At 40.4% G+C, this 14,162-nt stretch overlaps 1 protein-coding gene across 1 annotated transcript in view; it reads right to left on the bottom strand.

The window, feature by feature from the left end:
- CCDC68 (coiled-coil domain containing 68) overlaps window positions 1-14,162 on the bottom strand; it is a 53,320-nt gene that overhangs the window by 19,421 nt on the left and 19,737 nt on the right. Inside the window, exons 6-9 of the mRNA XM_040632491.1 lie at window positions 13,563-13,703; window positions 11,922-12,047; window positions 10,068-10,196; window positions 2,765-2,847 (exon numbers count right to left, since the gene is read on the bottom strand). Coding sequence (XP_040488425.1) covers window positions 2,765-2,847; window positions 10,068-10,196; window positions 11,922-12,047; window positions 13,563-13,703 — 479 coding nt within the window. The remainder of the gene's footprint in view (window positions 1-2,764; window positions 2,848-10,067; window positions 10,197-11,921; window positions 12,048-13,562; window positions 13,704-14,162) is intronic.

The raw sequence follows: 14,162 nt of genomic DNA, 5'->3' as shown, positions 1-14,162 counted from the left end.
CTCTTGTGTTTCTCCAAAGGATAACTCTAAAAAGGACCTTTGTGTTTGTGATGTCACAGGGCAGAGGGACACGTTGGGAAACTGCCTTCTGCTCCTAGACACACGGGGGAATTAGGAAACCAGTCTGAGGGAAAGCCTCGGAGGTCTCCAGAAATGAAAGAAGGTCGAATCTCTTCTATAGCAGAATGAGCGCAGACTGCTGTGAGAATTCTAGAGCCCAAACTCCCAGCTCTTACAACTTCTGAGAGGCCGTATAATCACTTCACCAATTAGAAGCTCAGTTTCTTCCCTGAAAAGTCGATGAAAGGACTAAATTAAATAAGGTAGCTGGGGTTACGCTACAAACAGCAAATCATAATACATGTGTTGGTTAGTAGTGATGGTGGTGGAGATACGGAGTCAACCCTGTTTTTCATGAGATGCTTCTGCCAAATCTCTTAACTCTCGTTAAAAGTAATTGTGGGGATTAGCATAATATAATTATATATTCATAGCCATATGCAAAAAACCTGTCATTTTCTCCTGAATTATAAATACTTAAAAGTCATCATCTTTAGAGATGCTTTTTAATAGTAGAAATGCCAGGTTAGAACATACTGAATCTTTTCATCAAAATGGCAAGGAGTCATGGCACCTGTCAAACCCACCCTCCTGCGCAAGGGAAATTTGATCACCCAGAGCCCCCTGCTCAGAAAAGCAGCTCTAGGCTATTTTGGGGGTAAGGGAAGGCCACCTGTAGGAGCGGGAGTTGGTGCCTGCCAAAAGGCCATTGGTTAGATGACAATGTAGGGGTTTGGTAAACATGAGCATTCTACACAATACAGGAAGTAGTATTAGGCCCGTAGACTCCTCTGCAATTTGAAAGGAAAGTAAAGAATATGAGCCAGCTGGAGAAGACCACTGAAAACAGTTCATAAATCACACAGCAAAAACAAAGAGCAAGAAAGAGTGAAACTGTACAAACACACATGACTGAATAGGAGCCACAAAATAATCTGGTTTTTGAAAACACATTAGATGCTAAAGGGTGGTCCTCCCGTCTTCCCATGAGATGCATCTTCTTTATGGCCATATCTATTCAGTCTTCACCTACCAGAAATCCTCTTGTTTGTGGTAGCTTAACCAAGTCTCTATTGCTTTAACCAGAAGAGCCTGACTCCTACTGATTTCATTTTCTTGTCACTTAGCAGAGTGAATACCTCTACACACAGACAAATAATAAGATAAATATTTGCGATGCCTACAATCTATGAAAATTACATAAGCCTGGATGTTCAAACACCTTTCTAGAAACACAAAACATCCATTTTCCTCAAGACATTTCTAAATCCTCCCTAAGAGCTTTCTGAGAATTCCCTATAACAACTGCTCATATATAATAGAACAGAAAGAATAGTTCAGTTTGGTTTTGAAAATGGTTACATTTTGTGCTCAAAGACGGACAAAAACCCTATTATCAATAAAAATCATTTTTAAAGAAAAAAACCAAACAAACACAGATGGTCTGGACTTTTGATGGAAAGCATATTGTACCAGCCAGCAGTTCTGCAGGGACAGGCTCTCTTTCAGAAGAAACAACAACAACATAATCCAAGATTTACTTAAAGTTATGAGTATGTGCAAGTAATTCTGAAGACCTATGGGCGTCTTCCACAGAACTTCCTTAATTTCCCACAGAGACGTGCAGTGTTATATGGCACTGTCTTAGAAAGCCACCTACTGGGGCTATATGCTTGTTCACAAAGAAGAATATGGGTAAATTAATGTCAGTAGTATTCCAGTGTGTTCTGAATACGTATGTGCAATTGCCAGCATCAGCCCAGGTCTAGACTTTGGCGGATGTGGTCCAATACATGAATATGAGCCAGACAGAAGGCAGAAGCTTTTGAGAGATGAGAAGAGAAAACATAATTGGAAAGGAAAGAGAAACAGGAAAAAAAAAAATCAAAGACCAAGAGAGAGAGATGTTTGAGTATATATTATTAAATACATGAGAATACAAATGTATACATTCTGAGGCTCATAACAGGGCTTGATATCCTAAGAAGCAATAGTTCCAGATGGATAAAATAAGACCTCAACATAGGCTTGACTTTGAACATTGTATCAGAACATGTAACAACAGTGGCAGGTTTAGAATTCGTAGAGAAGGGAAGGGAAAGGGGGGAAAAAGTGATGAAATTTTATGTGTTAAGAGTTATTACATGATGTTCCAGAGAATTTTTCTAACAGCAGCGAAGTCATGCAGCAGTTGGGTGATAACCGTAATCCACGCCACCCCCGTACTCAGGACTGTCACAGCTTGTGAATTATGAGTATTCGTAAGTCCGAAGAACTAAGAATGCATTCAGAGTAGTTCCTTCTCTACAAAGTTGGGGAGCACCATAAAAGGATCTTACTGTTCCACTTGTGGGCTAGCCAATTTGATGCAGGTTATAGCGGAGACCCTTTAACAAAATCAGAAGCATCAGGGGGAAGGAAGCATCCTCTTTAGGACCCAGGGTCAACAGGAAGGGACAGGCTCCTTCATTCTCCGGGAGGATTAACCCTGCCCCAGTTTCCCAGTACCGCCAGGGAACTCTGCCCAGTGGGAGGGAGGGGAGGCACCTGGTGGCTGTTAATATTAAGAAATTTCCCTTTGTCCTGCCCTTTCAGCCTTCCTGTCTCCTTGGAGGGTGTTAGCCTTCTGGCCATTGGCCAGTGGATCGACCAGCAGAGAGGAAAGGTATTAGGAACTCTTTAGTAAGGAGGGAGATTTGCAAACCTTTTAGCATATGTAGCATTGGATTTGAGTTGCAGCAGCTTGTTTTCCAAAGACAGTTTCTTTTCTAGCAGAGTTTTCTTTTCCTAGAAGAAAATAAAATACAATTTTATTTATTTCTGTGTGTGTGTGTGTGTGTGTTTGCTAAGTCACTCTTGCAAACTGTTCACAAAAGATGCTTCTTATGATATTAGAAAATATGTTTTGAGCTAAAAAGCTCATTTCAGATGGCGCTGTGACAACCCACCCCAGTGAGACCTGGCCAGGCGTCCTCCTGTGTGGTTTCCAAGTAGCTCAGTGACAGGTCAAGACTAGTTGTCTTCACTCCCCTCACCTGCCTGGAGAGGTTCTGCTCCTTCTCCAGCCAACAACTGAAGTACACCCTGCTCAAACTCCCGCCTCTCTCCGTCCCACCCTGAATACAAGCTCATCTCTCTAGGCATTGGCTCTCCCTCCATTCCACCTGCTTCTCCTACATTAGACTGAGTCGCTGGTCTCCAAGGACACTACTGACTTTATACGTCTACCAGCTCACAGGGCATCGGCCAGAAAGTAGAAAAGTCGTAAAAGCCTTTTTAGTGAAGGATCAAGGCCACAGGTAATACAGTCACTTCCTAGTTAGAATATAAGAGAAATTTTGACATGGACAAAGAAAATGTAAAGAAATAACTGAATGTCATTATTAAACCAAATTCTTTGCATTCAAAAGAAAAATAGTAAGTCCATGAAAAAACAAGCTGGGATGATTGTGGGTTTTTTTTTTTTTTAATATTTGATGGTAAGAAATGTTTTGGCACTGTTTACAATGCTATTTAAAACCATTCCTGCTGCAGTATTTATATGGGTAAAATATAAAATGCTGTGTCGTAGAGCAAAAATGTGGGAATCTCTTTGGACATGGTCCCACCTAGTTTTCAAACTGTGACTGTAACAACTTTTGCCAAGGTTTTTACCTCTCTGGGCCTTATGTTTGTTGAGAAAAAATAGCCCAAACTTGGAAATCAAAACAATGTATGATTTTAATGTCATATTGGGTCATTGTTGAATAACCAATTCATGGAGAATTTCTGTGTGTTTGACTTTATTGTTTATGATTTGATTAGAGCCCTGACTCTGTGAAGTTGTCTGTTCATGTGTAGATTTCTGCCTGGTAGAAAAGATAATCCCACAGGTTATGATTTGATTGCCTTCAAAAATATTAACCAGCTTTGTATCTAACCTAGTAATCTGATCCTATATTCCTTTTTTCAAAATGTCTATAAATATCCAGTTTCTCAAAATCTTCTATTTAAACCAGTTTTACCATCTTACTGGTTCCCTTATTAATGAATGAGTTAAGAAAAACTGACATGAAATCACTCTTGAAAGACATTGAGGAAGACATAAAAAGATGGAAAGATATTCCATGCTCATGGATTGGAAGAATTAACATAGTTAAAATGTCCATGCTACCCAGAGCAATCTACACTTTCAATGCTATCCCGATCAAAATACCAAGGACATTTTTCAAAGAACTGGAACAAACAGTCCTTAAATTTGTATGGAAACAGAAAAGGCCCCGAATCTCCAAGGAACTGTTGAAAAGGAAAAACAAAGCTGGGGGCATCACAATGCCGGATTTCGAGCTGTACTACAAAGCTGTGATCACAAAGACAGCATGGTACTGGCACAAAAACAGACACATAGACCAATGGAACAGAATAGAGAACCCAGAAATGGACCCTCAGCTCTTTGGGCAACTAATATTTGATAAAGCAGGAAAAAACATCCGGTGGAAAAAAGACAGTCTCTTCAATAAATGGTGCTGGGAAAATTGGACAGCTACATGCAAAAGAATGAAACTTGACCACTATCTCACACCATACACAAAAATAAACTCCAAATGGATGAAAGACCTCGATGTGAGACAGGAATCCATCAAAATTCTAGAGGAGAACATAGGCAGCAACCTCTACGACATCGGCCAAAGCAACCTTTTTCATGACACATCCCCAAAGGCAAGAGAAACAAAAGATAAAATGAATTTATGGGACTTCATCAAGATTAAAAGTTTCTGCACAGCCAAGGAAACAGTCAGAAAAACTAAGAGGCAGCCCACGGAATGGGAGAAGATATTTGCAAATGACACTACAGATAAAGGACTGGTATCCAAGATCTACAAAGAACTTCTCAAACTCAATACACGAGAAACAAATAAACAAATCAAAAAATGGGCAGAAGATATGAACAGACACTTTTCCAATGAAGACATACAAATGGCTAACAGACACATGAAAAAATGTTCAAAATCATTAGCCATCAAGGAAATTCAAATCAAAACCACACTGAGATACCACCTTACGCCAGTTAGAATGGCAAAAATAGACAAGGCAAGAAACAACAATTGTTGGAGAGGATGTGGAGAAAGGGGATCCCTCCTACATTGTTGGTGGGAATGCAAGTTGGTACAGCCACTCTGGAAAACAGTGTGGAGGTCCCTTAAAAAGTTAAAAATTGAGCTACCCTATGATCCAGCCATTGCACTACTGGGTATTTACCCCAAAGATACAGACGTAGTGAAGAGAAGGGCCATATGCACCCCAATGTTCATAGCAGCAATGTCCACAATAGCTAAATCGTGGAAGGAGCCGAGATGCCCTTCAACAGATGACTGGATTAAGAAGTTGTGGTCCATATATACAATGGAATATTACTCAGCTATCAGAAAGAACGAGTTCTCAACATTTGCTACAACATGGACGGCACTGGAGGAGATAATGCTAAGTGAAATAAGTCAAGCAGAGAAAGACAACTATCATATGATTTCTCTCATCTATGGAACATAAGAACTAGGATGATCGGTAGGGGAAGAAAGGGATAAAGAAAGGGGGGGTAATCAGAAGGGGGAATGAAACACGAGAGACTATGGACTATGAGAAACAAACTGAGGGCCTCAGAGGGGAGGGGTATGGGGGAATGGGATAGGCTGGTGATGGGTAGTAAGGAGGGCACGTATTGCATGGTGCACTGGGTGTTATACACAACTAATGAATCATCGAGCCTTACATCGGAAACCGGGGATGTACTGTATGGTGACTAACATAATATAATAAAAAATCATAAAAAAAAAAAAAAAGAAAAACTGACATGTATTCATTCTATATTTGTTTGAGTCATGGTTGTTTTTTTTTTTTTTTAAAGATTTTATTTATTTATTCGACAGAGATAGAGACAGCCAGCGAGAGAGGGAACACAAGCAGGGGGAGTGGGAGAGGAAGAAGCAGGCTCATAGCAGAGGAGCCCGATGTGGGGCTCGATCCCATAGCGCTGGGATCACGCCCTGAGCTGAAGGCAGACGCTCAACCGCTGTGCCACCCAGGCGCCCCTGAGTCATGGTTTTTTAAGTCATGACTTTTCGAACACCCCTAAAATGGGGATAATACTACCTATATTGAAATGTTCGGATGGTTGGAGTATTATATATGAAGGCCCCCATGTTTCTCTCATACATATTAGGACCTCAATTTATAATAATTTGAAGGTGGCAAACACTTCCTATCTTACGTGCTATTATTTTTTAAGTTTATATTAACTTTTTCAATTTTTTCCTATAGTATTCTTGTCACATATAGGAATTTCCCTTGTGTTTCCTAGCTGTGTTCGACTTATTTTTGAGGCATCACAGGTATGCCTTGGATCATCAAAGAAACACATCACTGATAATATATTTTAACTTTGTAGGGAGGAAAATGGTGTTTAACATTCCTCCTCATGGACTTACTCTCCATTAATGGATCTTCATAACCAGGGTTCAAGCAAACCGGACAACTGGACAAGTAAACATTCTGCCCTGGCCAACGTTTCAGCATGGAGCCTGGGCTCTTGATGCTTCCTCTCTGACAACACGGAAAATCACACCGGAAAATCACATTGTACTGGCTAGCACTTTTTCTCAGGGACAGTGTCTTCTGGAAAAGGAAAGGAGTTCACAGCACCACCCAGTGGGCAATGCACTCTTCCCCAAACTGTACCTCTGGGGAGCTTAAGAACTCCCTTGCCCTACTGATCAAAGTGGAGTAGACACCAATTTAAATAATTGCCATATGTTAACATCTAAATGATTTAGGAACCAAGTAGATCATTTTTATCTGACACCGGAGAAGAACGGGGCATAATGGAAAGCATGTTGAACTGGTAACTGGAGGACAGTGGAATCGTTCCTTGTTCCCACTGTCCTCATTTATAAAATGGTGAGGAGGAACTGGGTGGTCTCAAAGTACCTTTGAGCTCTAACATTCTAATAGAGCTAAATCGATGACACTGGAAAACAAATACGATGCAACGGAATTGCACTGCTAGCAAAAGGAACATATGCCATATTAAAATGCTCTTATTGGGCGTTTTTGCTGGCTTATCACTGTGTTTACGGAATTCATTCTCACTGCATTCCTGATTCAAGTGGGACAGATGGTGAAGGTTTTAAGTAATGTGTTCATTACCAGACCTCATACCACTAATGGCTACTTACTGGAGCAGTGGCTTGTTCAAGTGAGTAGAAAATGAATCCTACTCTAGGGGCCACCCACACCAGGGCAACCTCTGTGTGGGTGTTCTTTTTTAATTTTCATTTCCTTTCTGAACTCATGTCTTTCTCCTACTAACACAAAAATCTAGAGTTTCGCCTCTTCTCATTCTGATATACACCCCCCACCTGAGAAACCCTTCATCATAGCCTTAAAAGTATTCTTGGTTTTACCTTAAAGCAAGATGTTGCCAAGCTTTGTTTCTTACAGCTTTATTTATTTGCTTGTTTGTTTTACAGATATAACATCCTTTAAACTAAATATGTTTTTTAAAAACTCCTCCACAGTGCCCTTCCGTCCATCCCCACCTACCTCTACCTCCACCTCCCTGAGATTCCAATAGGCTCCACTCTAGGAAATAACTGCTAGAATATTCTGGAAGGTTCCTGATGGCCATGAACCATGGGCATCCTGTCCACTTACTTTGTCACAGATCACCTACAGACAGCCCACCATTACGGCTCAATATCAAGATAAATGCAAAAAAACCAAAACCAACAAAAACAAAAAAGATAAACGCTAGCCTATCACTTCTCAAAAATGTCTGCCAGTATCTAAGCCAGTCAACTTTTTTCTGGGGTACATTCCCCTACCTTCAATATGGGTATTTGCCTCCCTAGGGAACCAAGGAGAATGACTGAAGAGAGATAAGAGAAGTTCCTTGAGTTCCACAGAACCCAGATATCCTACATTGAAATCTCCACAAAGGGACTCTATCTGGTTCATTCACGAACAGATATCTAACCTCTAGCTCTGACTGGCACGAGGTAAGTGCTCAAGTATTTGTTGAACAAACAGTCAAGTGACTGCAACCCAGAATTCCGAGATAACTCACATTCAGGACAGATTTCACAGGATTTCTAGGAAATAGAAATTATATTCCACAGCTGGCTACTAAACCAGACCCAGGGTGACTGGGTTTGGATTGGAGGTGATCACAAGTCAAAATTTAAATGAAAGCCGGTTAATCCACCCCATTTGCATTCCGGAATTGTCCTCCTTTCCGAAATGCAAACATTCTTTGTGCTGAGTTTGCGCAACTATTACAGGATAAATGCTCTAATGCTACAAAGTATTTATCCAAATGTTACAGTTTGTTCAAAATATCATAACTATAAACTGTCACACTGCAGCAAACCAGCCGCTTGAGGACATTCTAGCCCAGCGATTCTGGTGACAGTAACACAGTCAGTGACCCACTGCGCAATACAGATGTAGCTATATATTATTATTATTACTAGATTCAGTTGAATTTGGGCTCATTTAATTTTTGTGATTTCCTCATAGGACCTTCATTGACACTACAAAATTCAACCAAGCTCAGTGTTATAAATTAAATCATTGGGAAATACGTAAAAAGTTAATCAAATTTCCTTTGGCAAGAAACCTGAATATGGAAATGTGCTGCTTTTGAAGTGACATGTCTAAAATGGCATCAACTCAAGGAGACATACAACAGGATAAGGCTGAGAAGGGAAGGGGCAAATCAGGGGATTATTATAATAATATAAAAACTTATTGGGCAGTATTTACCAGCCACCAAAGCCTCTATTCTTTTTTTTTTTTTTTTTGAAGATTTTATTTTTAAGTAATCTCTACACCCAATGTGAGGCTCGAACTTCCAACCCTGAGATCAAGAGTCACACGCTCTACTGAGTGAGCCAGGCATCCAGGCACCCCCAAAGCCTGTATTCTTATCTACCCCAAATTCAGCTTCAGAAAGCCCAATTTTCTATTAGTCTGTTTTGCCAGTAAAAACCCTGTATTCCTTGGTTTGTCTGTATTCTAAATTTTAAGAGATGCATCATTACATTTATGGGCTCACCTTTTTCATATATTTGGAGTATCAGCCACTCAAAGGCACACTGCATAAAATTTTTAAGAATTTTTGTTCCTTCCCAACTCTTCCCTAAATGGTCTCTTATGGAAGTCCCAACTCCTAGAAGATGTCTTTTCTGAATGTGAATTATATCTGTCCTAATGCGGCCATTGGTATTCACAATCCTGAAGTGAACTCGGGTGGCCCCACCCAAAGAATGGATACTTCACTGACTAATACGTGGAAATGTTATGATTACAGGGATCCACAGTGTAATTACTAGTAATAGGTGGACTTTGTGATCGTTCCCATTGTTTCCACTCACAGCCTCGTCTGCTTCGCCTTTCTAAGCCATATATACACTAGAGAGAGAAAGTGACAGGGGATGATATGACTGCAATATTTGTAGAAAGGTCAATCAGCGACTGTACAGATCATATTAAGTGTGTAAGGGAAGGAACTAACATTATTGAGTACTTTCAAAAGTCTTAGTTGTTACAAAGAGGACTTACTTGCAATTAATATCTTATTTATTTCAGGGGCACCTGGGTGGTTCAGCTGGTTGGGCATCCTACTCTTGATTTTGGCTCAGTCATGATCTCAGGGTCGTGAAATCGAGCCCCATGTTGGGCTCCACGCTCAGCAGGGAGTCTGCTTGAGATGCTCCCTCTCTCTCTCTCTCTCTGCTCCTCCCCTCCCCCTGCTCACTTTAGCATGCATGCTCTCTCTCTAAAATATATACATATTATTATGTAAATATATATAATTATATAAATTTATAAATTGTATTTATACACATGTGAATAATACATTTATATAAATATCTAAATTTTGTGTATCTATATCTTATTTATTTTCTTGTTATTTTCTTTCATTCTTGCCCTAACTGTCCGGAAGAAATCCCTTTAAGTCCCCAGGGGCTCACCTTTTCCATCCTCTGTACAAGGTTCTCCAGCTCTGTGATTTGATTATGTTTTTCTTCAAGCTTTTCAGCAACTTGACTCAGATTTTCAACATGTTGTTTCAATTGCTGTTCTTTTTCAAGTTTGTTAGCCTTTGTCAGAAAAACAACTGTCAAACTCTTGTTTTTATTAAATTATACAGACATGCTCTCCCTCTATAATTCTGAGTAGCCAAAAAAACTTAATAATTCACACTTGATTCAAATTACTCTTTTGAATTTAGTGTTTCCTTCAAAAGAAACCCGATGGGCTGCAACAGTGCTAAAGCAATGTGGAATTAATAATATATTAGTGTTATCCCTAGAATGTTTACATTTGTTACCATAAAACATGTTAGCCCTACTGGTACAAGAAAGAGAGATGCTAATTGAAGATGAAGAAATTTTTGACTTTTTCTCAACGAAACTTAATTAGAACACAAATAAAATCTTATATGTTCAAGTAAAAAAGTTTCATTTTTTTAATATTTTATTTTTAATCAGAAAGTGTCATAAAAGCACAATAATGATCCCCACGGTGTTGGGAGTTATTTCCCAGGCCTATCGCAGGAGTTGTGCTAAAGACCATAGAAGCAAAGTCTTCATCTGGCAGCCCACAGGCCACACTTGCGAGTGTCTCAACTGACGTCTACCCGACATGCACACACACATCAGCATTTATATTTCATAAAATTTGAGATTTTACCAGTAGAAGAAAGTGTCTAGCTTCCTTCCCTTGGAAAGCCCAGGTGGGCATTCCTGCCAGGCAATTCAAGGCTGGGGCTGAGGCCCCTTTGCAGAACATGTGTGCATTCCCTTCCTGACAGGCCATGTCCATTCACCCACGTAGAGCACTCAGGTCCACACAAGTTGGCTCACGTCATTCACTAAGGTTCTTTATCTGCACCCTGCCTGCATGTGAGTTTCTGACCATCACCACCACATCCGGAAGCATGAAGGTGTGTCACCCGCACAATGCATTTCCCGCTGTGCTCCCCTGGGGACCTCTGCAAGGCCTGAGCTGGCAGAAGCCTAGGCACCCCACCCCAGCATCAGGGAGCTTCCCTGTTTTGAGTCCGGGTGAACACACATACATACACACACACATTTTTTTCCTTTTCCAGCCCTAGTACATTCTCCTGATAAAGGTTTATTGGTCCTAAAATGTATACTTCAGATTTAAAAACGAACAAAAAAAGTATGTGTGTATCTGTGTGTGTCTGCGTGTGTATGTCTATGATATATATACACACACAGATATACACATATACGTATTTATGTGTTTAAAATATTTTAATTTATATAGTTATACATTAAATAAGAAATATGTATTTTAGAATATAAAGGTACACATACATTTGTTTGTTTGTTTTTAATTTGAAGAACGTATTCTAGGGTCAAAACCATTTTGAAACCATTGATCTAGCCCAACTCTTTCATTGTAGAGACGAGGAAATCCAACTCCAGAGAGGGAGAATGACTCTGCCTAGGCCATCTCGTTAGCCAAAAGCAGAACCAGAAGAGGAGTCACTGGCCGGTGGCACCAGGACAGCCCTGATTTCTAGGCAGGGGGGCACAGCCCCCTCCCACCTGTGCTCCCCAGGGCTCTGAGCGAGAGTGGCAACGCAGCAGCTGGACAATGTCTGGGTGCCAGGCTAAGCAGGGGTGGGGAGAGATCAGCATAGAAGATGGGCACCCTGCCCTGTCCAAGGCTTGCCCAAGTCATGAGCCATTGCTGATTTTACATCTAACCTTAAAAGGAGAGGTGTGAACCAACACACGTACACACACGCTGGGGTGTCAGTTCTCCAACAGACAGACAAGCCGCTAGCTCAGTACCTCGAGTAAGTGTTTACCATCCTCATGCTTCTTTCTAACTTCTTCAGACTGTGTTTGGTAGATTTCAAATAATCTCTGGGCCACATTTCTCAGAGCCGCCGCTCCTGCCTGTCTGGAGGCTTCCAGCTACGAAAAGAGGTCATGTTTTGACATTTACAGCAGAAAGGGTTAAAGGCAGAACAGTTTGACAGGCGACGGAGAACAGAGAGGCTGTAACTGTACCATTTGCACCACCTCCTAGACAGTAGATGGGAGAAAAGACACTATATCTGGCAAGAGGAAAACGTAAAATGAGAAACACTCTATTTAGGGAAACTGTCACGCAGAAGGATTTTCACCGACCGGGCCAATCCAAAGCTCCCAAATCAGTGCCCTGCATTCATAAACTGCACCCTGCGAAGGGCTCCACGGTGCCTCATCAGCTTATACATTTATTTCCTTTTATCACTGATGTCCACAACAGGACTAGAAGATGCGTTTTCCTAAAACAGCAGTGGGACAAGATATGAGGATTAAGGGCCATTGTCATGAATCTCTCAAGGGATTTAACCCAAAGAAATAATCAAGAATGGCCACAAAGATTTACCTATGGAGATCGTCATCGCAGGACTGCATATATAATAAACCAATAAATAAATAAAGCAGCCAACAACAGATTAAACAAAATAATGAGACATTTGACCTTGAGTGCTCTAATTATTTTCTTTAAAGATTTTATTTTTTTATTTGAGAGAGAGAGAGAAAACGCACAAGCTGGGGGGGAAGAGGCAGAGGGAGAAAGAGAAGCAGACTCTCCGCTGAGCAGGGAGTGCGATGTGGGACTCGGTCCCAGGACCCTGGGATCATGACCTGAGCTGAAGGCAGAGGCCCAACTGACTGAGCCACCCAGGCATCCCACTTTTATTTAATTTAATTTATTTATTTGTCAGAGAGAGAGAGAGCGTGCGTGAGCACAAGCAGGGGGAGTGGCAGGCAGAGGGAGAAGCAGGCTCCTTGCTGAGGACCCTGGGATCATGACCTGAGCTGAAGGCAGATGCTCAACTGACTGAGTGCTCTAATTAATATGTGTTAAATATGAAGGACTTTTAAAAATTATTTACCAAGAACACTTAACATGACACCGACCCTCTTAACACATTTTTAAGTGTAAGACACTGTAGTAACTACAGGCACTACACACCAGATCTCTAGAACTGATTCGTCTTGCACAACTGAAACTTCCGTAAAATCTTTTCAATAGTAAAAGTAGTCTCCAAAATAAAACACTGAGATTTAATTTATAAAACGGAAAAGTGTTTCTTCATGCAGGTGAGCATACGTGTGGATCTGTGAATGTATAAGGATGCCTGTCTGCTTTAACACATCCATGAAACCATCTTATTGGCTCAAAAATACAAAATTAGAAATTTCTCCTAATAGGGACACCTGGGTGGCTCAGTCGGTTAAGCGTCCAACTCCTGGTTTCAGCTCAGGTCGTGATCTCAGGGTTATGAGACTGAGCCACATGTCAGGTTCCGTGCTCAGCACGAACTCTGCTTGAGATGCTGTCTCTCCCTTTCCCTCTGCCCCTCCCCCAACAAATAGATAAATAAAATCTTAAAAAAAAAAAAAAAGAAAAGAAATTTCTCCTGATAGCCATACCTTGATTTTCAATACTTCATTTTCTTTGTTCATTTCTAAGAGTTGCTGTTCTTTTCCTTTCATCCTTTCCATGAGTAGGTCCGGACTGCAACAGGAGGGGTCCGTTTCAGAATCAGAGCCCTTTTGAATGTTTCGACAGTGCTGAAATGAACAAACACGAAAATCATCAACCTGACTATTCCTTTCTTCTACAAACTTTGACAACAATAATTATCACTCCCTATTACATATACCAAAATAAGATTCAGGTCAGCACAAATAAAATACATCTTTTGAATTTCAAATATCAATGGGGAATTCTCGATGAAGCAGCTGGTCCCTGGATTTGCTCAAATTTGATTAGATTCTTATGTTAAAAAAAAAAGTAGAGGTACATCTTTTATACTTTTTCTATTTCCTATAGTTTAAAATATACCATTAAGTCCTTTTAAGGAGATAAAGAATATATCTACAAGGCCAATTTTTTTCCTTTTTTTATTTAAGTTGCAGACAGAAATGCATTTTGGTTACACTGTATTACAAACTAATATAATCAGGCCTCATAGTTACAATACACGATATTCAATGTTCAATGATGCTTCACTGTAATTACCCCATATT

The sequence above is a fragment of the Ursus maritimus genome, unplaced genomic scaffold (genome assembly GCF_017311325.1).
Source record: "Ursus maritimus isolate PB19 unplaced genomic scaffold, ASM1731132v1 scaffold_18, whole genome shotgun sequence".
Classification (NCBI taxonomy): Eukaryota; Metazoa; Chordata; class Mammalia; order Carnivora; family Ursidae; genus Ursus; species Ursus maritimus.
The sequence above is the reverse complement of the archived record's forward strand: the minus strand, read 5'-3'. Positions and strand labels throughout refer to the sequence as shown.